The 26,960-nt window shown below is 41.4% G+C and overlaps 2 protein-coding genes and 1 long non-coding RNA gene across 7 annotated transcripts in view; 1 reads left to right on the top strand and 2 right to left on the bottom strand.

Annotated features, from left to right (window-relative positions):
- Positions 1–26,960, bottom strand: part of SLC35G1 (solute carrier family 35 member G1) — a 400,995-nt gene that overhangs the window by 100,087 nt on the left and 273,948 nt on the right. The gene's annotated exons all lie outside the window — the stretch shown is intronic.
- The window catches only part of LOC126962058 (uncharacterized), a 155,647-nt gene that overhangs the window by 111,173 nt on the left and 17,514 nt on the right, over positions 1–26,960 (top strand). The gene's annotated exons all lie outside the window — the stretch shown is intronic.
- Positions 4,853–26,960, bottom strand: part of LGI1 (leucine rich glioma inactivated 1) — a 40,004-nt gene continuing 17,896 nt past the window's right edge. The window contains exons 3-8 of one of the 3 annotated variants that reach the window (XM_050802789.1): positions 25,097–25,168; positions 24,930–25,001; positions 12,502–12,573; positions 9,764–9,933; positions 9,317–9,481; positions 4,853–6,044 (exon numbers count right to left, since the gene is read on the bottom strand). In XM_050802789.1, coding sequence (XP_050658746.1) covers positions 5,209–6,044; positions 9,317–9,481; positions 9,764–9,933; positions 12,502–12,573; positions 24,930–25,001; positions 25,097–25,168 — 1,387 coding nt within the window. In that variant the 3' untranslated portion in view covers positions 4,853–5,208. The remainder of the gene's footprint in view (positions 6,045–9,316; positions 9,482–9,763; positions 9,934–12,501; positions 12,574–24,929; positions 25,002–25,096; positions 25,169–26,960) is intronic. The other 2 variants (XM_050802791.1, XM_050802790.1) reach the window with 2 other exon arrangements.

The following is a 26,960-nucleotide window of genomic DNA, read 5'->3' as shown; positions in this document are numbered from 1 at the left end:
ATGGCGTTAGAGCAAGGGGCAAGAGAGAGCTTGTGCAGGGGAACTCACCTTTATAAAAACCATCAGATCTCGTGAGGTCTATTCACTATCATGAGAACGGGATGGGAAAGACCCGCCCCTATGATTCAATTACCTCCCACATGGTCCCGCCCACAACACACGGGAATTGTGGGTGCTACAATTCAAGATGAGATCTGGGTGGGGACACAGCCAAACCGTATCATCCCTTGAGGAATTCAAGGGCAGGGAGCTGCATCCAATGGCTAACCAGCATGGATACTGCCTACATAAAAAGACCTGGTCCCCTTGCTCTAACTTGAGACAACTGAGAAGGGACATCCCAGCTCAGCTGTCTCAAGTTAGAGCAGCTACCAGGTTGCCTGAGGCTTTTATTAGAACTTTGTCACAGTTTAGTGCCTCCCTCCACCCAATCCTATTTCCATTTTCTCCTTCCCAGGTGATAACCTCAAGAGGACTCCTTAATTAATGTCTGTACAGTAACTTCTCAGAGTTTGGTTACCAGATAACCCAACCAGGAACACTGTACCTCCCCATCTTCCTCTCACCATCCCTCCCTCCCCACTTCCTCTTCCTTTTTGCTCTCCCTTGTTCCCTCTTTTCCTCCCTCTTTTTCTCACCCTTTTTCTATCTTCTTTCTTCTCTCTATTCTCTCTCTTGCTCTCCCTCATACTGTGGAGTTTCTCACCTTGGCTCCTTTCTGAGCTCTCATGTCATTCTCTTCTCACTTTCTGACCAATTTTCTCAGCTCTTCTGGCACATGGACCATCATGGCTGCCCCCAAATGGTGTCTTCAGCTCCCCAGTCACCATCACTGTGGTATATGCTGTCGGTATCTCACCCCAATGCCTTTACTGGGCTGACGTCCTCATCCTGCAGCTGCTGTGGGTGTCAGTTAATAACAGCTCATATGTGTACCCTTCTCTGGAGGACTATCCTTTACCAACTGGAAGCTTCTCTCCTGGAGATGCCCAAAAGGTTTTGCCTCACACTCCTTGGCCAATGACTGTCAGATGGGTGGGGGTGTGCAAAAGTCCATCCTCCTTGCCTCAAGGCAGGACACACTCCGTGGTGCAATTCCCACTCTGGACAGCCCCCTAGGATCAGGTGTAGCCTGTCTTTTCCTGTCTTTGCATAGCATCTTCCCCTGTCCCATGCTGCTCCTCTCACTCCCTTCAGGTGTAGCCTGAGAGCACTCCCTCAATCAATCCCTCTGCCTCTAAGGAGCCTGATTTAGGCTCATCTCCTTACAGATCCTGTGCTTGTGGCAAATTGGCTCAGCCTTTGCCGTCCTAATTCCAAATATCCAGGAGACAGAACTCAAAGTTCTTTCTCTTTGAACTCCCATTCAAAGACCAGTGCTCCCTGTGTGCACCTTGGCTCAGGCTGAGCTAAGCCCAGCATCTAGGACGAACACCTGGAGTTCATTTCAGGTGAACATTGGGAATGCATTACAGGTGCAACCTTCTGTGGCTGCAGAGGGGACAGAGTTAAATAGTATAGGGTAGATGAAGGGTACAGCGAGAGGGGACAACTCTCAGAAAAGGCTAGTCATTTCCTGCAAAGGTGAACCCTACCCGTGTCCTCCTCCTGAGTCTTTCTTGAATTAATTTTCTTGGTCTTCTCTTTACCCCTCATTAATCTTCCCATCTACATGCCAAGTTCTAATCAGATAGTGAATATTTGAAAAGTGGCACCACGTGATGGAGAAAGGACTGGGCTGAGTGTCAGGTTGGAAGATGGTCCTAATTCAGCTAGCTTACTTCACATACACCTCTGGGTCTCCAGCTTTAAGGTAAATTAGAGAGTCAGTTTGCTAGCTTCAACAGTCAGTGCTTTTCTGAAAACAAGAAGGGCTGGCTGAGTGCTTTGGCTCACACCTATAATCCCAGCACTTTGGGAGGCTAAGGTGGGAGAATTTCTTGAGGCCAGGAGTTGAGATTAACCTGGGCAACATAGCAAGACCCTGTCTCTACAACAATTTAAGAAATTAGCTGAGTGTGGTAGTACCTGCCTGCAATCTCAGTTATGCAGGAGGATCACTTAGCCCAGGAGTTTAAGGCTGTAGTGAGCTACGATTGCACCACAACATTACCGCCTGGGCAACACAGCAGGACCCTAAAATTAAAAAATAAAAACAAATAGGGCAGAATCTGGGTCTTTTAATCTCTGCATTCCTGAATTCAGCACAATGCCTGGCACAAAGAACACTGATAATGTATTTTTTAAAAGGAGCTATTCTCAGCTGGACGTGGTGGCTTATGTCTGTAATCCCAGCACTTTGGGGGGCCGAGGCAGTGGATCACCTGAGGTCAGGAGTTCAAGACCAGCCTGACTAACATGGCAAAACCCCACCTCTACTAAAAATACAAAAAAAAAAAAAAAAATCCGGCTGTGGCGGCAGGCGCCTGTAATACCAGCTACTTGGGAGGCTGAGGCAAGAGAATTGCTTAAACCTGGGAGGCAGAGGTTGCAGTGAGTCGAGATGGCGCCACTTCACTCCAGCCTGGGTGACTGAGCAAGACTCCATCTCAAAATAAAAAAAAAAAAAAAAAAGGAGTTATTCTCTAAAAAATGAAATGATGGAGAATTACATTAACATAATAAGGTAGAGCATGATCCCAAAGTATGCAATATTCTGAGTGTGGGGTGCCTGTTAACAATAACTATCACTCGGTAAGTGCTTAGTTGTGCCACTTCCATGTTAAGTATTCGACTGCTGTTGTGTAACAAATCACCCAAAAACTTAGCCATTTAAAACAATTTAAGCCATTTTATTATGCTCATAGAGTCCGTGGGTCAGGCATTTGGACAGGACACAGTGGGGATGGCTTGTCTCTGCTCTGCAATGTCTGGAGCCTCTGCTGGGAAGATCTGAAGTCTGGTAGTGACTTGTCAGCTGGAGCTGGGATCACCCAGAGGCGTCTTCACTCACAGAACCGGTGGCTGAGGATGGCCTTGGCTGGGTCTGTTGACCAAGGCACCTACGTGTGGTTTCTCCATGGGGGCTGGGCTTCATCATAGAACGGTAGCCTCAGGCTAGTAGGACTTTTGAAGGTGGCTGCTCACAGCTCCAAAATCAAGTGTCCCAGTTTACAAGGTAGGAGAGAAGCTTCATCGTTTTTATGACCTAGCCTCAGAAATCAACTATATTATTCCCACCACATTCTATTACGAGCAAGTCATAAATTCATTCACGTTTAAGAGTAGGTGAACTAGGTACTGCCTCTTGAGGGGATGGGGGAAAGGCTGTCACAGAGCACATGGGATGGCAGCTATTGTTGTGGTCATATCTGGGAAATAAAATCCGCCGTGCATGTACTGTCTCATTTAATCCTTTCATTATCTTTGGAAGTAGGTATTATTGTCCCTCTTTACAGGGAAAGAAACTGAGGCTCAGCGGGGCTAAGCAACTGGCCTGTGGACAAGGCCAGTACATGGCAGAGCTGGAGTTCAACCTAGCCTGTACAGAGCAGGTGTTCTCCAATAGCATATGATGCTGCTTACAGGAAAAGGGAACTGAAAAAAATAAGACATTCAAAGGCCAGTTTGGGAGTGAGGTATTCTTCTCTCCCATAATCCTGATGTCAGAGTTATTATCTTTCCCATATGGGAATCTGGTTCCTGTGCATAACTCTCCAGGGAATTGCTTCACAGAAACTATGTAAGTATGTGTGTACCTTTGATGCCTCAAGTCTTCTAGATATGCCAGGGGCTGCTGTCTGCCCTTCCCGACCACACTTACATGGCAAAAGAGTCCAGCAAACCATGAGCGGGAGCAAGCTCTGACCACCTCCGTGAAGGCAGCACACAGAACCAGTTCGTGCCAGGAATATCTTCTCTGCCATGATCCCCCTTTGAAATTACATCTTCCTTTTAAGTTCAAACAAGAACCTAGACTTCCAGAAAGTCATCTTGGTACTCCCAGGATACTTATAATCTGGAATGTTTAGAAGGTACTTGGCACTCACTGCTTGCTCTGTAGGTTTTTTGTGTTGTAACACCCCAGTTAGTCTTCTAAGGCCTCAGAGGGCCTTATTCTGCCTCAGTCCCCCACCCCTGCTGAACAATACCCCATTCTTAGGAGGTAGGCAATAATTAGGTCAAAAGGCCTCAGAAAGTTTATTATGATATTATAACAGGAGGACACATGCTTCTTTAAAAGCATTTTTTGAGAGCCTACTGTATCACAGGCATTGTGCTAATGACCCATGTGATCCAGAAGCAGAAATTTAGAAAATCAGGTATGAGCCTTTTGGGCACTCTGCAGCAGGTAAATAACAAATCAAAATTGTATCTAGAAGTGAAGCATCCTTGGTCAGATTAAGAGGCCTTCATGACAGGTACATTTGAGGCAAACGCTGTAAGGTTACAATCTCTATCAGCTGTCAGATGTTTAGGAAGACCCTAAATAGAGTATTGAGATCCTAATTCTTGATTTTACTTTCTCCTAGAAGTTGTCTGAGTGATGATTTTAGCTGGGGCTATCAGTCAGGAAAGGATGGGTCTTGCTGTCACTAATTTCAAATCAGTCCTCTTGTAGTAGGCAAATTTCTCTACCTTTCTTTTAATTTGTCACCATTTCACCTCAAATTATCCCGAAAGGCCATGACCTTTGGAAATACCTTTGAATGTTAAAAATCATCTGATCGAGCCACATATAAACCTGGTCATAAATTATGGGTAATCAATATCAGATTACCCATAATTTTATCTTCATTCATTATTCACACTGTAAATCCTTGATCCAAATACAAAGCTATTATATAAAACTATTTCTTCAACAAACCAACAACAAGAATAAAACAGCTCCTGTAAATAATTACCTTTGGGATATGAAAGAAAATGTAAACATTTTATTTGGCAGTTGTTTCTGAACACATGAATAAATAAATGGAAAAGTACATATTAATATTTCTTTTTGGAGTAACAGATACCATTAAACGCTTATTTACACATCTTCACTGCAAAGAACAGTTACACAATTAAATTTTGTCTTATAAAAGGTAACTTCCCACATCACTGGACTGGACAGTTAAGGATGGAGATACTGGTAGTGCTTGGTTCTAGCAGTCTCAATGTTTGAAAGGCATTCATTTGCAAGTGTAATAAGAAGAGTCATCATGCATTGAGTTCATCCGGGTCATGTACTGTAGAAAATTTCTGATGGCAGCCACAGAATTTGGTGTCTCATGCGCTTAAGTCAACTATGACATGTTTGTAAATCTGTGTATTTCCCTTAAAACTGGAAGCAAAAAGAAAATTACGCTTATTAATGGACACATGTGTGAATGATCTTGGTGCCTGAACATTTAATTCCTGAAATTTCACAAATTTGGCTTTTTCTGCATCCCAGTTATACACTTGAGTAAAGGAGTAATCACTTCCAAGAATTGCATATTGGTAATTATTTATCTGAAGAGGCTGGAACACCATGGATCCTCGCGACGGCATCCTCTGAATATCCTGGAACGAGGAGCCTCCCCATTTCATGACTTTGGAATCACCAATGAATCTTGTCAAGCAAATGTACACGTCCCCTTTCACTGAGAAGTGCTTCACTGCGTACACATCCTCCATGTTAGGAATGTCAGTTTGGTTAGTGAATAATTGTGTTGCTTTGTTCCACTGATAAATTACAGGACGCTGGGAACTACTGGACAGAATTAAATGAGGCGTTCTGAGTGTCTGAGGTGTTCTGACTATTTCTAGATATTCCACATCAGTGTCCCTGTACCACGCATGTAAGGATTGATGGGAGTAGAATCCGTTTCCGTTCCATTTGTAAATGGTAGTAAAACCAGCTTTTGAACTGTCAGCAACAACAAAGTACCAGTTGTTTTCAATCTTGAATGTTTCAATGTCATTGGGTTTTCGGATTTTGAGAATTTCAATATCCTGGATTTTTATGAATTTATTTGCAAAACTGTCTCGCTTATAGATGTGAGAGCCACCAAACAGCTGGGCCACAATAACATAGAGCTGAGTTTCAATGACTATAGGCTTGCATACTACAGTGGATGTGCCTGGGAAAAGACAAAGGAGAGGTTAGTTGTGTGGCCATCCTCTTTTGGAGCATGTAAACATGCAGGCTGGGGCCATACAACTTCCACCCAAATCAGCCTGAAACAAGAGATCTCCTTGGTTGATTAGGCAAGGCTGGTCTCCAAAGCCCAATGGCAGCAGTGTCCTGAAGTCCTGTGCCTTTGTGCCTCGTGGGGCCTTGTTACCAACAATTGAGTTGTTTACGTCATATCCAGCCTGCTCTAGACGTTCAGGACACACAGCTATGGCCCGAGTGTTCTCTTATTTCTTACAGAAAGAAAGCATTACTTTCCCTGACATATTATGAGTTAATCATAACTCTAATGAAAACTACTGTTTACTGAGCATCTATTATGTGCTTTCTCAATTTACCTCATTAATTTTCCCAACAATCTTAAGAGATAAATAGTATCTCTTTTTCCACATGAGTAAACTGAAGCTCAGAGAGGCTGTTTTGGTAGCAGAAAGCAGAGTTGGGGATTCAAAGTCAGGCCTACCAGCGTGTCTATGCTTTTAACCCAAGATGGGGACAAGTTAGCTATTCCAGGACTTCAAATTTGGGTTATCTAAGATCTTAGGTAACCAAAGGCTAGCATTGTGGTCTGGGTAGCCCATGGCTCTACTGTAATTGTTTTGCTCTAAGTCTGAACTGCTTCCTGCTCTAGAATAACTCGCCTTTCCCCTGCAAAGAAAGGAGATGCCACTTTTCACTTTTCTGGAGCTTTAGGTCACTGGTGGCAGGAGTGAAGAGAAGGAAGAGGGATGTTTAAGAAAATCGAAAGACGGGGGCAGCCATGGGCAATGCTCCTGAAAGTTATTTTGGGAAATCACAGAAAATGATGTGGGATCTGTCAGTGGCCTAGCTTGATATCCTTTGGGGAAGAGTTTGATACTTATCTGACCTGTGAGATTCTGATCTCACAGAAGGAGTTTGGCTCTAGAAAATCCAGAGACAGCTGGGCAAATCTGGGCTTTAGGCCTCTTCTGACTACAGCTCTAGTGCGGGGCAGAAAGTTCTACATTAACTCTTTCTACTAATTGGCTTCATCCATAGGCAAGGTAGTCTTCTTTGTGACTCTTTTCAGGGCTAAACTGATTGTATGATCTTAAGAAAATCATTTAACTTCTCTGAGGCTCAGTTTTCTTTTCTGTACAATGAGACTTTAGACTAGATTAAGGATGGCCACCAGATTCCAACACGTACCAATACTGATTGGCTCATTGACTGTGATTGTCTGGGGAACTGTGTTGAGAAGGATTCTGTGGCCGTGTCTGCACTCTACATGAACGATTACCATGATGGATTAGTGATGCCTGTCTAGAGTGAAGGAAGGGATAATGACTGAGCATGGGACACATATTTGTCATCTGCTATGGTTGGAATGTTTGTGTCCCTCCAAAATTTATGTTGTAGTTTAATCCCCAGTGTAATAGTATTAAGAAGTGGGGTGTCTAGGAGGTGATTAGATCATGAGGACTCCACACTCATGAATGGAATTAGTGCCCTTGGAAAAGGGCTTGAACAAGTCTGTTAGATCTTTTTTTGCCCTTCTGCCATGTTAGGACATAGAGAAGGCACCGTCTTTGAAGCAGAGAGTGAGCCCTCACCAGACCCTAAATCTCCTGGTGCCTTGATCATGGAGTTTCCAGCCTCCAGAACTATGAGAAATATATTTCTGTTCTTATAAATGACCCAGTCAAGGTATTTTTTGTTACAGCAGCAAGAAGGGACTAAGACATCATCCTAGACAAGATGCTCTGAGGTGCCCTCTGAAATTTTGCAGATGTATGATTTATTTCTCTTGTAAGTGCTCATCTAAAGAGCCATTCAAAGAAATTGATGAACCATACACAAGTAAGAAGAGCCTGGTTTTGACTGCACAGAACCCTGCTATAGTCCACTGGAAAACTTATGGGGGACTAGGGAAACATGACCTTCTTCCTTCAGAAAGGAGGATTCTAAAAGAAAGGAGTTTCTTTTAGATTATAAAATGGTCTCAGTTTGGAAGGGATCCCTTTATTTAAGTAACCCCAGCCTTGAGCAAGCCCCAGACCTGTCTTGGTCCTTTGAGCAATGAGGGTGATGGCTACCAGTAAAATCTCTCATGACCCTCCATGCCTTATCTAAAGGCTTACCTTTTATGGGGAGGTGTGAGTGCTCTTGAGAGCAGATTTAATGGTATTAGAAGCTAAAGCTGATATTAAATATTGTAGAGGGAGCCCTATGTTCTAACTAATGACTTATAATTTTAAAAATTATTAAAATGGGAAAGAGACTTAAGAGATCAGCTAAGTAAGACCAGGCAAGGTGCTTCATTCCTGTAATCCCAGACCTTTGGGAGGCCGAGGCAGGTGGATCACTTGAGGCCAGGAGTTTGAAACCAGCCTGACCAACTTGGCAAAACTCCATCTCTACTAAAACTACAAAAATTTTCGGGGCATGGTGGCGCACACCTGTAGTCCCAGCTACTTGGGAGGCTGAAGGACAAGAATTGCTTGAACCCAGGAGGCTGAAGTTGCAGTGACCCCAGATCATGCCACTGCACTCCAGCCTGGGCAACAGAGTGAGACTCCGTCTCAAAAAAAAAAAAAAAAAAAAGAAAGAATTAGATTCCATGGCCAAATTAAGGGTGAAAAATACGGGAAAAATTTCCTCACTGCAGGACTTCTCGGATTCACAGATGTATGTATTATGAATCTACAAGACCAAGATATGGTTCACGAGTTTATTGAACCACAAAATCCTTTTTGTTACAAGGCATACATTAACATTTTGTAGAAGAAATGTTTGTGTAACAAAGTTTGAGACTTAGTGATCTAAAATTACCTTCTTATCTTATAGTTAAGAAAAAGGGGTTGGGGGTATCCATGAGTATGAGCGGCTCGCCCAAAGAGACTGTGGCAGAACCTGGACTAGAACTCCTGATTCACCATCCAATACTTTTATTTGAAGAAAAATAATCAAATATTTACTGATTATGTATTATACTAGACCCTATGCTAAGTTTCTTGAATATGTGTTCACATGATCTTATTAACAACCCTGTGAGTTAAGTATTAATATTATTCCCATTTTACAAGTGGGGAAATTATGGCTTAGAGAACAATCCCAGGTCATTTAGCAAATGGTAGAGTTGAAATTCAAATGACGTTAGGTCTGCTAAAGCTTTCCCCTATACCACTCATCTTTCCTTATTGCCCTTGGCTGAAGTAATTTAACTTCCCACTCAAAATATTATTAGGCTTTTCATACCTGTAATGTTGTCATAATTCCGGAAGGTCTTTTCCACATGGTCCCATTCAAGGAAAATGCATTTTCCAGTAAAAGGCTGAGCGATGACTACATACTCATCATTCAAATAAGAAAAAGTGTCTATGGACAATGATTGATAAGGCAGGTCTTGAGACTTTGCAAATTCTGCAAAAAGAGGAAATGATAAATAACTGTGAGCTAATACCTCTTTCCTTGGCTGGATCTCAAATATTCATAAGAAATACATGTATTTCAGAGAATAGTAAAATGGCCATTTTACTTTTCTTTTAAACGCATGAAGCATTGTCAATGGTTCATAATTTTTTAAAAATTAAATTGCTCAGTTGGTTTTTAAGATATAAAAAATATCAGTTCCTGCATACGGAAAAAAAAAAAAGGTAGCTCTTATTTTAATTTTATGAGATGGAATGATGATGAGTACATTACCTGTAATGATGCAATCGAAATCCTTGGAGGAGAGACTATTGATTTTGCGCTTCTTGTATTCTGGGGGGCCTTCACAGTAGATGTCTTCAACAGTTGCATTGGTGTGGCCAAGCCATTCCACTAGCCATTTCAGTTTACAGTCACAATTAAATGAATTACCCCTCAGGTCCCTGAAAGACAAACTTCAGCTGCTTTTGCTGTACAAGGGCCCTACCCACACAGGAGAGAGTTCTACATGAACAATTAACATGTGCAGAATGACCTTACCCAGCTTTACATCCTGCCCTATAACCCACCTGGAACCTGACTGACCACTCACTTGGGGCTCAGAGACTTAGCACCATGCACTTGAAGACTACCCAGTCAATGGAACCTCATCACTTACTCCCTCTTGGATCCCCAAGTGGCTCAGTCTAGGGCTGTGCTGTCAATAGAAACAGTATATGAACCATAAATGTAATTTAAAATTTTCTATAGCCACATTAAAAAAGTAAAAAGAAGCAGGTATAATTCATTTTAATAATATGTTTTATTTAACCCAGTACATACAAAAGATTATCATTTTGACACATCATCAATATAAACATTATTGAGATATTTTACATTCCTTTTTTATACTAAGTCTTTGAAGTCCAGTGTGTGTTTTATACCTATAATATATCTTAATTCAGATGCTAAATTTTCCCAGAAATAGGTGATCTATATTTAGATGTCATAAAATTCATAATTGAAAAAAAAGATGTATATACCCAAATTGTTCCAAACATACTTAACATTTTCCAATAATTGAGCTGAGAATCAGCTTTTAAATTTAAATTTAACTGTTAAAAAATTAAGTAAAATTTAAAATTCGTCTCTCAGTTGTACTAGGAGCACATTTTAGGTGCTCAGTGACCATAGATGTCTGGTGGCTACCCTACTGGACAGCACAGGTCTAAAGGACAGAATGTAGTGATTATTGTAATGTATTTAATTAAATCAAGTGAGCTGTTTGCTTCTCTTCTTCCTCACAGACATAATTAATCCTGATCCTCTTCTGTGGTCTACAAATTCAGTTTAAATAGGAAATGACTTTGACACAGCAAAGTTAGCACAGACATACAATCGCTCATGCCTGTAATAAGTTATACAGCATAGACCATTTACATTTCCACATATGACCCCAACTCACCAAGTTCTCTGTGTATTTGCATTGCTTCTGTTCAGGAATTCCACCTCCTTTCCTGGTCACATAGAATTCTTAAGATAGGTGCTGCCTACTCTTCACACCGCACATAAATAATTTTTAAACGCCCAAACATTTAAAAATGTTTTTTAGAGGATACTTTCAAGAAAGCCAAGAAATCCACTAAAAGGCAAGTTGGCATGGATCCTTGTACTTCTAAGATAATTCTTGATTTGGGCATATTAGAGTAGGTCCAAAAGGCTAAACCCATCTTGGGATTCCCTGGAGAGACTGAGCCAATTTCAATATTTTTTTGTTTTGTTTTTCACTAGTGTAAGGTATAGACTGACACAAAAATGGGGTAAAGGATCCCCAATGAGCTACATCCCACGTCACCCATGGAGTGTGTTCTAACTTCCAAGACACTCCCAGAACTGACCTAGTCTCCCAGGAGAACTCTGACCCACACTAATGAGTGGCAACCTTTCAGGCTAGTGTAAACCGGAGAAGATAACTATGGTCTGTCCAGGACTCTCTTGGAAGAATCCTGATTTGGGCGTTCTCTTGGAATTAAACCATCATTCAGGAATTGGGGTAATAGACATGGAGGAGGGGCTGGGGAAATACTGCAAGGAACAAAGAAAGTTTTTCATTAGGCTACTGATTTGAAGTTAAATACTGGGCTTGGAAAAAAGTACTTGACTCAGATTTTCTTTTTGTTTGTTATTGGAGAAAAGTTATTTTGAATATATAGTCTACAGCAAAGTACCTGAATACTTTTTTTAAAAAGCCTTTGTTTTCATATATCCTTTCATTTGTTCCTGTATTCCACCTTATGACATTTAAATACCTTTCTAATGTTCTGGAAGGCAAATAATGAAGCTGAATTGCTTTTGAGAGGTTTAGGCATATATTACTTGCTTTGCTTACAGCAAAATGTACAAATTCCTTGCAAAGATCTTTCACTCGGAGGCTTAAAAGTCAAAGTTTGAAAGCTCTTTTGTTTGAAAAAGGGTCAAAAATAATTAAGTTCATTCCCTTCCTGGGGCTTAAGCCAAATTCCTGGGGATTAAGCTTAGAGTTGTTGTTCAGTCTAATGAGAAAAAAGGCAAACTTTTCTCCCTTCCCCCACTTCCTGCTCCATTTCTCTGTTGACTGACCAACCCAAGGGTGTAACCTTTCATCTTTATTCTGTCAGTTTCCCAGACTCCTTTATGTTTTCCCTTTGTAGCCCTATTTCCTGGACCTCATGAGAAAAAAGGGATCTTGAAATTTCTAGCCGGGTCTCTTCCCACCCTGTCAAAGTCCCTTACCATCGCTCCCTGCCATATAGACACACACTTTGTCAAAGGAATGCCTGGCTGCCACATATTCAGAATTTCCAATGATAAATATCACAGAAGACTCAAATGTTAGTCCATGTAAATTTAAATTTTTAGCCAGTTAAAATTCAGATTTACAAATCCTAATTTTAATTTAAAAGCCAATTAAAAATTCTAATAATCAATACCAGGCTTCCTTGTTAATGACTGCAAATTAATTAATTGTTCATTGATTTCTTAGGTCCTCTTACACATTTGTTAAAGAATCCAGGCCTTTGAAAATATCTTTTGGGAGTGTCTGGAGATTGTTGTTTGCAAGGCTCCTGGAAAAAAAAAAAAAAAGGTGATGTAAACTGTAGTGATAAATTAAACAAAGGCATTTACTGATAAAGTTTAGTTATGAGTCTCTTTTGTCATTTCCAGCCTACTAAATGACTTGTGGTCCTTTTTTTACTTCTGAAATACTACTCAGATTCCTGCTGTTGTCCTTTCAGTTCCTAACCTGTTCACTTCAACACCCACTCTGTATTTATTTATTTTTATTTTTATTTCTTGAGACAAGAGTCTCGCTCTGTCACCTAGGCTGGAGTGAAGTGGTGTGACCTCAGCTCACTGAAACCTCTGCCTCCCGGATTCAAGTGATTTTCCTGCCTTAGCCCCCCTAGCTGGAATTACAGGTGCCCACCACCACACCCGGCTAATTGTCGTATTTTTAGTAGAGACAGGGTTTCATCATGTTGGCCAGGCTGGTCTTGAACTCCTGAGCTTCAGTGATCCGCCTGCCTCGGCCTCCCAAAGTGCTGGGATTACAGGCGCACTCAATATTTAAACAACATTTTATGTTGGTTAAAAACAACAATGATTCCTGGGCATTGATCTTTCCATTTAGAACAGAACACGGGAGAGTCACACTCTCGGACACTCAGTCTAGGGGATATCTCCCAAATGATGACTAACCAAACTGGTGAGTGTCCATCTCCAAAATGCCCCCTCTCCTCCCGCCTGGGCTGCCCCTTCCTCCTCGCTTGCTCCGGAGAGCAGCCAAACCTCCAACCCACAGTGCCAATAGCTCTATCCCTTCCCCAGCACATCCTTTCTCCTTTCCGAAGCCCACGCCGCCTTTTCCTTTCTAGCTCCATTCATTCCACCTCAGAAAAAAGTTTTCTTATAAATACCTATCCAACTATTCTCTTTAATCATCTCCCTCTTTCTCCTTCTTCTGGTTCTTTTCCTGTGACCACAGGAATGATTTTCCCTTTCCCTTTCTATTTGTTCTTCCACAAATCACTAGAATGATTCTAATCAACGTTAATGAGTAAAAAAATTGTCCTGATAATGCCAAGAAAAGGGAAATGTGTCCCTAGTACACAAATATAGCACAGTACTAATGCTGTATGACTGGGGAAGGTCACCAGGTAGTGTAATTTTCTATTTTTAACCAGCACCATATATATATATACACGTTATAAACTTTTCTTAGAGGTTTTTTTTTTTTCACAATAAAAATAAAAAACTAAACTAAAAGTAAAGAGCCCATACCATTAGCCTCTAAACCCTTGAAAATTCTCTCGACTTCCCTTTAAAACATTCTCAAAAGTCTATGTCTTCTACCTCCACTAATTAAATATAAGATTTCTCAAGTGCAAACATTCAAGATTTTTAGAACTTATTTTTAAGTTAGTTACGTTGTTTTTCTGGGTTTTAGAAATTACTACTAGTTTGGAAAATGGTTCTCAAAGAACCTTGGAATGTAAGAATAGGAACTGAGTCAGAACGTTCCATGCTCAATGGTGGTCCAATTGTGACAAAGAGCATGGCTTTTGGAGTGATTCTGAGCTACGTTTGAATCCTGACTCCAGCATTTACTGGTTGTGTGACTTTGGTAATGTATCTTCTTGGAAATTCAGTTGTTTCATTTTTAAGTGAAGATAATAATACCTTATCTTATAAGATTATTGGAAAAAGAAAATTAGATAATCAAGGATGGTGCAGGCATCTGTACTACTCTCAGTAGAGTGGCTGGCATCAGAAGAGGAGAATGGCTTCTGTATGTACATTGTCCAAGAAACAACGTTTAGAAACAGACCATACGAATGAGCTGCTATGGCTGTCCACATACAGCAAAATTAACAAAATACCACTAAGGAGGACTATTCAAGAGAATGTCTCCATAATTCATCTTACTGACTGGTGTTTGAATGAAGAGATTTTCTGATGTCTTGGACCAGTCCAGAGTCACTCCCCATGTTATGTGTCTCAGTTTATTTTCTGGCATAATGTGGCTTAAAGTTATCATACTAACTTCTAAGTGGATGTCCCTTCCTCTGAAGCTGGCAAAAACTGCAACTGGCTGCAGGGCATAAATTTAGAGGAGGTTGAGTCACAGGACAGTGGGCATGCAATGATTAAGCAATCAAATCCTGAATTACTACTGCCAATAGGGCTACACAGGAAAAGGCACTGTGCTTGTCTTACTGTCAGAGGGGAATTCTTTTTTTTTTTTTTTTTTGAGACAGGGTCTCACTTTGTTGCCCAGGCTGGAATATAGTGGCGCGATCACAGCTCACTGCAGCCTCAACCTCCCTGGCTCAAGTGATCCTCTGGGCTCAGCCTCTCCAGTAGCTGGGACAACAGGTGTGTGCCACCATGCCCAACTGAGTTTTTTTTATTTGTAGAGACAGAGTCTTGCTATGTTGCTCAGGCTTGTCTTCAACTCTTGGGCTCAAGCTATCCTCATGCCTCTTCCTCCCAACGTGCTGGGATTACAGGTTTAAGCCACCTACCCTGTGGGATTCTTTTAAACAATGGGTGAATCTGGAAATTCTACTTCCTGCCCAAAGGAGCAGAGCTTTAGGCCTCACATGATCCATGTGAGATAACCACAGAACAGATGGCAAAACAGAGCTGCAGACTCGGAGCTACCGGGCTTCCGGAATGGAGAGGCAGTATTTTTGCATGACAAGATGGAGGGCTTCTTATTCGCCAGAACTGCGAGATGGGGCTGAGAAAGACAGGCTGGCCCGGTGGGCTGTGGGATGAGGCATTACATTTCCTGACAACTTCTTGTGACAGAGGCTCTTGCCTTGGGAACCAAAGGGTTGGGGAGGCAGGCGAGTCAGAGGGAGAAATGGTGGGTGGATTCGCTGAACCCAGTGTCAACCCTTTGCTGCTTCGCTACCAAAACTTCAATGAAATCCTTGCCCACAATGGACTGCTCTTAGAGGAGAAAGGATGAAGCTTCATGTCTAGGTTTGGTGAGTGATGGGCATGAGAAGGCTGCCTGGATTCACTAAGAGAAGCAGAATCAAGAGGAAGTAAGATTCAGACATGACAGCGGGGCTTCCAGACACCCAAAGCCAGGGAGCTGGAGTTCAGATAGCTTCCCTAAGTCTCTGGGAGGTCCCAGTGACATCAGGGTACATTTGGATAAAAGTAAAGCAGGCAGTGGGATTTGGGCAGAGAACGACTTAGGAAAGCAATGTTGACAGAGCCTGAGAATTATTCTGCAAAAAATGTAACAGTTTGCCAGGGTGCGGTGGCTCACGCCTGTAATCCCAGCACTTTGGGAGGCAGCGGTGGGCGGATCACCTGAGGTCAGGAGTTCGAGGCCAGCCTGGGCAACATGGCAAAATCCTGTATCTACAAAATACAAAAATTAGCTGGGAGTGGTGTGTGCCTGTGGTCCTAGCAACTCTGGGAGGCTGAGGTGGGAGGATGGCTTGAGCTCAGAACTTGAGGCTGCAATGAGCCATGATTGCACCACTGCACTCCAGCCTGGGTGACACAGTGAGACCCTGTTCCAAAAAAAAAAAAGATATATATAAAGGATTGTGTAAATAAACGATGGTCCATATGTAACATGGAATACTTTGTAGGAGACTTTAAAAATGAGGTAGGTCTCTATGATTTAATATGAAGTGATACCTAAGGGTAGAGTGTCATCTCTCTGGAGCAAGAAGGACAGATACATGTCTGTGGATACACAAAGAAAACTCTATCAGAAGATACAAAAACTGTTGATTGAGGTTGTATCTTGGCGTATGGTTACTGGAATCTTTCACTTTCCTATGTAAACACATATTTATGTTGTGCATTTTTATCATCAAGCATGTATTATTATTTTATAATCAGAAGAAACAAAGAACAGAGTTGACTTTTTGAAAGGATCCTGTTACTGAGTACTTGTACATAAATATGGTTCTGTCCAGTGAGGGTTCAGTCATTCAAAATCAATCATTTGGCTGCATTCATCAACTTCCAAAGCTACCTACGGGGTTAGATTAGGAATTACTGTCACGGCCCGAACTCTGGGGCCTGAGTGGTCAGATCATGCAAATGTCTTTCACAAGACCTCCTGCAGGAGGGAGCTGCCTGTTTTCTAAAAAATTCCCATGCAGTTTCAGGCCCTCACCCTTTAGGGAGATTGGGGCTACAAGGCTGTCCAGGCTTGAAGCCATTGCTATGGTTCTTTGCCCCAGCTTAAAGTCAGCTGTGATGAGGGTCAGCTGTGATGAGGGTCTGTTGCCTCCACAAATCATCATGGGCATCTGAGGGCTTCAGGGAGATTCACTGCAGGAGAGAGCTGCTGAGGGCTCTGGGGCCAGGGGCACCAGGAAAAAAAAGGGCAAGTCACGTGACGTTCCCTGAAAACTCCTCAGCATTTAATCATAAAAATGGGGTAAATAGCATGAGATCTGGTGGTTATCAGGGAATTTAAACAGCTAGAGAGACTGAGATAGCACTTTGTGGGTTAGAGTTAAGGTTATTTTAGGGTTTATATTAGGATTATTTGATTCTTCAGATTCCACCTCTGCACTGAGTTTTGCTACCAGAAAGCAAAATACCTGGATAAAATTTTTGCAGTTCTGCCTTCATCCCACTCCCAGCTTCACAGAGTAGTGACTTAATATTATTATTAACTTTTCCTCAACAGAAGCTCTCATTGCTATATGTGCTATGTGTTTGTAAAACTGGTTGTAGCTATTCTTTCCTGCATCACTTAGTGTAGTGTAATGGTTTAAGTGCCAACTTCGTCCAAATCCACCAGGGATTAAATTTGAACGTCATCACTCTTTGGAATGTGTCCTTAGCCAACTTAATTTAACCTCTCTGGGTTTCTGTTTTGACATCTGCAAAACTGAGTAAAGGGTATGAATTTCACTTCTTGTGAGAATTAACACATGTAGTTACTAATATTTTTATACACGTATCTTTGTAACGGATTCCAGGAAAAACTGTATCTGCAGGTGAATTTTTAAACCTTATGTGTTAAGACCACAAAACTAATCTTTTTCTTTGTTGTGATAGTCATTAAACAGTGATATTAAATATCTAAACACTTGAAAATATTCACTTCAGGAAGCTGAGATCATTTATTCTTTCTGCCTGTCTTAGTCAGGATAATCCTATGCCTTGGTATTCTTAAAAGTTCCATCTTTTACTTTTACTGATACACATGTACACATACACACATACATACACATACTACATATGCACATATATATGTAATAATAATTATTTCTTCGCTTCAAGAAAAACTGGAAAGTGCAAAAATTATTTTTTGAAAAAGGAGAGAAATAATAATTATCATAGGAGAAGTAACCACTGTTAAGATTTAGTCATGTTTTCTTCCGGCCATTAATGCAGAGCCCATCAAAAGCAAGGGATTCTGGAAAGCCATGTTGCTAGTCCTGCCCTCCAGGGTGTCTAGTCCTTCTCTTACCTCCAGAGTGTCATGACCTGAGAGAGTGTCACCCTGAATTGCGGTAGGGGACCCTCCTTCCTCTGCAAAGATCTGTTAGCCAAGGGTGAGGGTTAAACAGAGCTGAATTTTAACACTAGATGTAAGAATTCTTGATTCTTAGGAATAGGAGGAAGAAAAATTATGAAGGACAGAGAGGCAAGGAGTCCCAGGTAGCCACCAGAGTTGTCAGGAAAAAGACTTTCTAGATGGTATGGTTTAAGGAGTACCAGGCTCCTGCATTGGCCGAAGCTGACCCCTTGCCAGTCAGACTCACTTTAGGGCCCAGAACTCAGCCACAGAGTACAGGGGTGAGGTGAACAGGGAAGTGGATATCTGAGTTTGAGCTCTGGCCGTTCCCTTTTCTATAAAGTGAATGATCACTGGGTCAGAACAATCTCCAAGTTCTATTCTTGCTCTTAAATCACATCTTTGTCATTTTCACTGAGAGGCTTATGGCTTCATCTTTAAAATTAATAGATGACACTAGGATACGTGATACTTTAGGCCACATACTTAGGGGTCAGTGTGTTACAACAGGCTTTTCCAGGAGATGGAGATCGCACTGGGTTGCACCAGAATGTCCGACTGGGGTGGGGTGGAGCTAATTGGGACAGGGGTGAAGACACAGTCAATGAGAGACTTGAGGAAACATTTATTCAATGTTCCTTTATTTCTAGGATAATTCTGCAATGAGCACTGGAAGGATGGTTCTCTTTCCATTATCTGTAGGTCTAGCATAGTGCCTGGCACAAAGTAAGCCCTCAATAGATACTTTTATTTATTTATGTATTTATTTATTTTGAGATGGAGTCTCACTCTGCCACCCAGGCTGGAATGCAGTGGCGCTACCTCGGCCCACTGCAACTTCTGCCTCCCTGGTTCAAGCAATTCTCCTGCCTCAGCCTCTTAAGTAGCTGGGATTACATGCACGTGCCACCATACCCGGCTACTTTATGTGTTTTTAGTAGAGATGGGGTTTCACCATGTTGGCCAGTCTGGTCTCGAACTCCTGACTTCAAGTGATCTGCCCGCCTTGGCCTCCCAAAGTGCTGGGATTACAGGCATGAGCCACCACTCATGGCCTAATAGACACTTTTAAATGAATGAATGAATGAGACAGGCTGGAGTAGATGAGAGGAAGCGTACATATGGAAGCGTACATATCTAGGCAAAGAAAAGAGCAGAGGATGCTCCTTTGAAGTCCCCTGTGCCAAGGCACTGAGGGAGAAAGCTCAAAGCCCCGTGAGTGACTAGTGCAGTCCCCACCAGCTGGTGTGGACCCCCTCAGGAAGGACCCTCCCTCCCCACAGCCCCACTGTGGTAGAAATCCCAAGGCAATGTGGAGGCCCTTTAAAGTGTGCCTTCAACTAACCACCATTCTCTAGGTCCTGATTCACAGTTTACCTAAGAAACATTCTTTAAAACAACTGAGATATTGCACAGCTCAACGTCTAGTTACCTTGAAACTGGCTGAGTAAGGTCAAGTGTTCTCAAAGGCAGATGGCCATTCCTTCTTGACAGAAATGATGACCATTTCCTGCCCTTTGGTGTTTTCATCGTTTACCCAAGAAAACCTCCAATTTTGACTGTGGAAGCCACTGGAAAGTCTTCTCTCTGAGGCAACCAGACTGGCTCAAACATCACATTTGTTTCAGTGCCACCGGGCTCTTCTGCTAAGAGAGCATCGCCCACAGCCATCTGGGGTGCATCCAGCCCCTCTGCAATGCAGATTCTCAGCTTGGGTTTGTGTCTCTCTGAGCCTGAGGCGGTGCAAGTGCAGTTACTTTAATTTCATAGAAAGTGTTTAAAGGGGATATACACTCTAGCATTTAGAATCCTGATTCAGGACTAATGGAGGTTGTGCAGTGAATTTTAGTTTATTCCTACACAGTGGTGCTTACTACATACCAGACCCTGTTCTAAGCACTTTGCATATATTAACTCACTTAATCTCAAGACCTTAGGCACTAATACTCTTTAATTGCCTTGTTATTCCTCATCCCATTTTAAAAGATTTTTATTATAACCCCATTTTACATGCCCAGTCTGTAGCATAGTGAAGCTAAATGGCCTGCCCCAAATTCCACAGCTGTTAAGGTGCAAAGCCGAGGAATTGATCTGAGGTGGAGAAAAGGGCACTTTGAAGCCTAAAGCCTTAAAAAGGAAACCAATGGTTCAGATAAATGCCAGCTTTATTAATAAGCAGTAAATAATGGAAAATAAACTTGACCTATTGAGCTGGCAGAGAGACAGTTGAACCCAGGCAGTCTGGTGGCAGAGATCACCCTCTTAGCTGCTACATTGCACTACCTCTTTACATACATGGCAATGTGAAGGCTAAAACAAAGCATCCTATGCAACTGATTGGGAATACGCAAGCATCCCGAGTTTGGGGACTGTTATATAGTTCTTTGTACCCCCTCAGTGCTGAGCAACCATTGGATACTCTACAATACATATAGATTGATGATAATTTTCTCCAAATATTTATATATATGCATGCAAACAACGCTGGTTCCACTGGGCCTTATCCACAGTGACACTTACATGGCACACAAAGCAATCATTACTAAAGACTCGTGGGTATTACTAGAAGCCAATACATAATGTTTGAAGACTTTGTCATCATTGGCCATAAACTAATTTTTATTCAGAAACTAATTTTTTATTCATGTTTTCCTGATTACCAAAATAACATATATTCACCAGAAAAATTTAAATATACAAACGATTGCTAAAATATACAAACCATTAAAACATTAAAGTGAAACATGCATAACATTAGGACAATGATTCAAAATAAAGTAATTGAGAATCTCAGGATTTGACAGGCTTTGAAAGGACTTAACTTTAAGAAGTCTCTCTCTGGGAGGGGGGTGAGGGGAGGGATTGCATTGGGAGTTATACCTGATGTAAATGACGAGTTGATGGTGCAGCACAGCAACATGGCACAAGTATACATATGTAACAAACCTGCACGTTATGCACATGTACCCTACAACTTAAAGTATAATAATAATAAATTTAAAAAAAAAAAAAAAAAAAAAAGAAGTCTCTCTCTGTTTTTAAGGGTTAATTTGTACGGTTTTAAGAGTTAATTTGCAGGGAAGGGGGGATCTCGCCTGATAGCCAGGTATATATAGTAACTTTTTTATTTTTATTTATTTGTTTATTTTTATTTTTATTTTTTCTTTGAGATGAAGTCTCGCTCTTTTGACCAGGCTGGAGTGCAATGGCGCTATCTCAGCTCACTGCAAGCTCCACCTCCTGGGTTCATGTCATTCTCCTGCCTCAGCCTCCCGAGTAACTAGGACTACAGGCGCCCACCACCACGCCTGGCTAATTTTTTGTATTTTTTTAGTAGAGATGGGGTTTCACCGTGTTAGCCAGGGTGGTCTTAATCTCCTGACCTCGTGACCCGCCCGTCTCAGCCTCCCAAAGTGCTGGGATTACAGGCGTGAGCCACTGCGCCTGGCCTATAATAACTTTTAAGTTGTCCGTAAATGTCTCTTAGAAGAGAAATCTACTGACATCTCTGTATAAGAAGGTGAGAAAGTGCGTTGTTCCTCTAGGCATGAACTAAATTTATATAAATGCACAGGTAAGGGAGTGGCTTTAATGTTAGGCCAGAGTGGGAACCAGCTGGACTTGAAAGTATACGTCTAATCCCAACTATCTGCATTTTGAGATGAAGTATGTGGGTAGGGTTCCTGTTTTCAGGATCTTTTCTTTCTTCTCTAGTCATATTTCCTCCTCAAATCATGTCCCATGGAAGGATCCAGCCAGCTCAATAAAAGCTATCTGGTCCTGCTCTAACTGACACAGTGGAGATAGCACCGGACGTCTCATCAAAGACCGTGGGAGTTATCTGGCTTTACCACTTAGTAACTGGGGAGCAGCTTAAACTCATGGTGTACCTCCACTTGCTCTTTTGTCTGTGAACATAGTGCTACTGCCCTGTCTCTTTCATGGGGTCATCAGGAGACTATGATGAAGCCAAGAATATGAGAAAGCTTTGTAACCTCTTCCTGCAGCACATGCAGGTTAGAAGGTGAGGTGCTAATTCCTCACAGCTCGAATGTTTGCCTTGATTGGGAAGGATTGATCTGAGATGGAGAAAAGTGCACTTTGAAGCCTAATGTCTTAAAAAGGAAACTAATGGCTCAGACAAATGCCAGATTTATTAATAAGCCATAAATAATGGAAAATGAACCTGACTTACTGAGTCGGCAGAGGGAAATTTGGGTTTCACATCCTCCCTACTCCATCTCTCCTTGAAAGACAGAAAGCAAAGAAGGAAGGAATAAAAGAAGGAAGGAAGGAAGAAAGAAAAGAAAGAAGGAAGGATGGAAGGAAGGAATTGTACAGTGAAGAATAGCATAATTCAAAAGGAGAAGATAACTTGGGGACAAAGGCCCTCAGTGAGAAAATATTTGTCCAATTTCTCTTGCTAGGCTGAGCTTCTCTAAGGTGGGACTAGATCTTACTCATCTTTGTAGGCCCTACTCCTTGTAAAGCATGTGTCACATCCTAGAAACTATTTAAGATGAACCATATGGCATTGCCATTTTTGTAGATAAAAAATAGCCTAACATTGGCAATGCCATATGAGTCAACCTAATAAGTGTTAGCTAAAGATGCAAGAGACCTAAGGGTCATATTCATTTAGCCAGCCTTAACCCCTGTTCCCTCATAACACCTTCCCACCTCCAGCAGCAGCTCAGAGATGTGGGACTTCTCTTTCACTGCCTGTAAGAGTCGTGCCTCTCTTTGAGGGCTGCCCTTGGTGTTCCTTGAACCTGAAATTTTCTGGATATTAAGTGTATTCTGTACCAGTCTCTCTCTCTTATGGGCTCCATACTGCTAAAGAAAGGGCATCATTAAGACCCACATTTAAATTCCCATTTCATTTGATAAACATAATAGGTTCCACTAAACAAAATGGGTGTCCTACACTAGGATGTCAAACAGACTTTTTTCTTTGCCTTTTTCCTCTTCCCCTTCCCTTCTTCCTCTCCTTTCCCTTCTTCTCTCCTCTCATCTTCCTTCCTCTTTTTCTTTTTTCCTCCCTCCTTTCCTCTCTCTTCCCTTCCTTCCCTCCCCTCACCTTCTCCCTCCCTTCCTTCCTTCCCTCCTTCCTTCCTTCCAAGACAGGGAAACGTTTTTTCCTGTTCTGTGCATGAAGCCTGAGGGAAACCACAGGCTTTTAGGCTGGAGAGGAGACAGAGCTGAATGAATTGGGCAAGTGAAGCTCATATCTGGGTTCCTCAAAAGGACACCTGAGTCCTACATCCTCCCTACAGCTCTCATGATGCTAAGCATTGGACAGAGGCCATGTGGATTGGGATGTATGTGAATCCAGTGGATTTCAAGTTGAGGTCATGAACTTCCATTTCTCCTTCCATATATTTGCTTCTTTTGTTTAATTTTGTCTGAAAAATGAGGTTTGGCAGTGTTGGGCTCTGTGATAAAACTGCATAACATTTATTCTGTAAACAGCCATCTTTGCATCATATCATGTCATTGACATGAAGAGTAGTATTGCAAACACTGCTTTTTTATTATAATAACTCTGTACAGAAGCCTTGAAAGGTATGATTTTGTAAAATATGTCTGGTCATTAGCTTCTCTTTGCTACAAAACAAGCAGCAGGAGAGAAAGGGGCCCGGTGGAGGCAGAGGGACAACCGCATGGACACGCTGGAAATCAGGCTCAAAGGACAGGAATTTTTGTCTCCTTTGTTCCCTGCTGCATCCTAGGGCCTACAGCAGAGCTGGGAATGAAGTATGATGAGAGAACAGGTTAAACTTGACAGAATGACTATGACACTTGGATCTCTTGCATCTGTATCTAGAACTGATAAGATACCTATTAGGTAGGTTGAGAAACAGCTGTTGAAAGGATGAAGAGTCACTGCAATTCAACTATTAAGTAGATGTTCTCATAATTCCATAACTGATCAGCTCATGAGGCATCTATCCCCTCCAAGACTGTTTCCTCATTTCTGAAAAGGGGATTATTGTGCCAGTTTGGCAGGATTATTGAGAGGATTAAATGAAAAGTGATGTAAATGTTAGTGCCTTTTCTTTCTATGTGCTTCCAGTTTCCTTAAAATAATCTATGTGTATGTAAGAGTGTGTATGTGTGTGTGTATGTGCGTGTGCATGCACGTGTGTGCCTGCGTGTGTGTGTGTGTGTGCGAATGTGTCTGTAGAGGGTGAGGGAGGCTAGAAGAAACAAGTTGTTTGGGTCATGTTGTTCAGGGTTTCTCAACCTGCCCACAATGCCACTTTAGGCTGGATAATTCTTTATTGTGAGGGGCTGTCCTATGCAGTAGATGTTTAGAAGAATCCCTGCCTTTTACCCACTAGATGCCAGTTACATCCCCCAGTTGTGACAACCAAACATGTCTCTAGATATTGCCAAATGTTCCCTGGGAGACAAAATTGTTCCCTGTTAAGAACAACTGCTGTTAGCTGTAATCACCCATTGAATAATTAAATATTTCACTGATAAACAAGTTGATCGGGTAGTATGAAGACATCGTCTGTGGCTATATTATGTTTAAATGTATATAAAGTGAGGGCTTATAGAGGAAAAAGAAAAGCTGATATCAAATTACATAGTCAACCCATAATGATCCATGAAGCAAGTAATGATGTAGATAATAAAAAAAGTTATTTCAGGCACACAATTTCCCTGCATTAGATTGCTTTTCTAATTATGGTTGATTTAGGATACAAATATTAATAGTAATCAATTTCTTGAACACCCTCTGACAGATGACAGGGAAAGATGGCAAGTGTGCATGGAGAGAAATCATTTGGGTTTCTTAAATTTTTATGGACACTCATAAAGTAGGTGCATTAACCACAGGTGATCAAACTGCATTGTCCATTAGCAAGCTTAAAAAGTAATAGCAATATTCATACTTACAAGTGAATTAATGACTTTAGTCCCCGGAAAGTATGTCTTGAAATTGACTTGATGTTGTTGTTTTCTATGAATCTGCAATAAGTTATAATATTTTTTGTCAAACAGTTACAGGAACTTGAGAGTACTTGTCCTGAATCATCATGTTTAAAAAAAGCTTTTTTACTTACAAATACTCTAGATGTGGAAGACCAATAAAAGCATCATCACTGATCACATCAAAGGAGTTCGATGTGAATAACCTGCCCAGAAAAAGTACACAATGAAAATGGTGAAACTGACAGATTGTCAATCTTGGCTGCTTTTATCTCTCAGAAAAATGAGTGGGAGTTGTATACAGAAAAATGTCTGCATGGCTGTCTGCTACAGTGTTAGTTATGCAGATAATCTATGCAGCATTCTTTTACTCCTAATTATCTCCTCATCAAAGGCTCATCAAGGGGTGCCTGGTGCCCCACTCCTCACAATGACTGCCACCTGCCCTGGGTGATATTTTGAGATACAATCAGAGCACCCAAAGCAACATTTTACATATTTTCATGACAAAGGCACTAACAATCTTTCTACTTGTTCTAGAAACCTCTGGAGTGTTCTGACTGGCAAAAACAATGGTGCTTGGGGTTTTGAGCCTGGGAAACCTAAAAAAATTAAGCTGCATGCCCAGTTGTGCTGTGATATCTCATAATAGACAGGCAGTTGACACTGGCTCCATGAACACCAACCAGCCTCCTCCTTTGCAAACAGACTGAAAATGGGAAACATGAGGTTCGGGAAGAGTCTTAGACCCATTTTATCACCGAATAGTTGAAACTTTTACTTGGACAAATATATTTGCAATTTCAAAATCCACAAGGATTTGGTTTTGAAATTACTGATGAAAAAGAACATCAATCAGCCATCCCACACCCTGTTGAACTCCTTGGAGAACTGAATGAGAGGCTTAAAAGAGGTAGTTTTAAGCTAAACCGTACAGCAATATATTATATTATGTCATAATGTAATAATAATAATAGTAATTCTGTTAGTAAAGCTTATCACTTTTACTTTGAAGCCGGGGATTAAATATAACTACCACGAACTAGCTCACTGAATTCACCTCTGAGCCTGTGAACTAGAGGAATTAAAACTAGGAGATCTCACTTTCTGAACATTTATGAGTCATCTGTTTGTCATCTGGGATTGCTTCAAATAATCAGAGGAGGGGGACAGCAAGGGGTTAGAGAAGAATTGGCATGAGTTGATAATTTTTGAAGCTGAAAGATGGATACATAAAAGTGAATTTTACTATTTTCTCTACATTTATATATACTTAAAATTTTTCATAAAAATGCGGAGAATGGGGGATAGGAATGAACCAACCAAACAAAAGGAGATGATTTCTTGCATTTCTTCCTAAACTATCAATCCTAGAGTGGTGTTGGATTGTCTTCTAATCCCTTACGCCTCTAATGTCATGGCTTTGTACCCAGATAATTCACTAGGTTCTGAAAAGCCAGCACTAATGAATAGTGATACATGTTAGAATTCCATATTACTAAAACAAATTCAAAGCTGTATGATTTCCATCACAGCTTTGGCAATTGTGTCATTTCTCACTTCATGGTTCTGGAAATCAAGAAGATTCCTCAGCTTGACTCCAAGGTAAGCTAACATCCAAAGGCTTCCTTAGGTTCCAGACTTTCATTGCATTCAGTACAGGCAGCATCAGTGGTGGAGAGAATGGAATAAGGCAGAAATTGGTATATACAAATATTATACCTCTCACACTCACTGATTTGAAAAATGGCCCATGGACCATGCACTTCATAATCTCATACTCCAAGTTGCCAGAAGAAATAGTTTCCATTGCTACTTCCCTTTATGTTAAATCAGATGCAGGACAGAGTGGGAAATGAGTATCAGTGGGCAGAACTTGCCCATGCATGTCACGGGAAGAAAAGAGAGGATTTCTGCTAGATTTTTTGTCTGCTTGTTCATTTCTTATCCCTAGCACCTGTGATACAGCACCTGACCTATAGTAGACATTGAATAAAT

Source organism: Macaca thibetana, chromosome 9, assembly GCF_024542745.1.
Source record: "Macaca thibetana thibetana isolate TM-01 chromosome 9, ASM2454274v1, whole genome shotgun sequence".
In the NCBI taxonomy this organism is placed as follows: Eukaryota; Metazoa; Chordata; class Mammalia; order Primates; family Cercopithecidae; genus Macaca; species Macaca thibetana.
The sequence above is the reverse complement of the archived record's forward strand: the minus strand, read 5'-3'. Positions and strand labels throughout refer to the sequence as shown.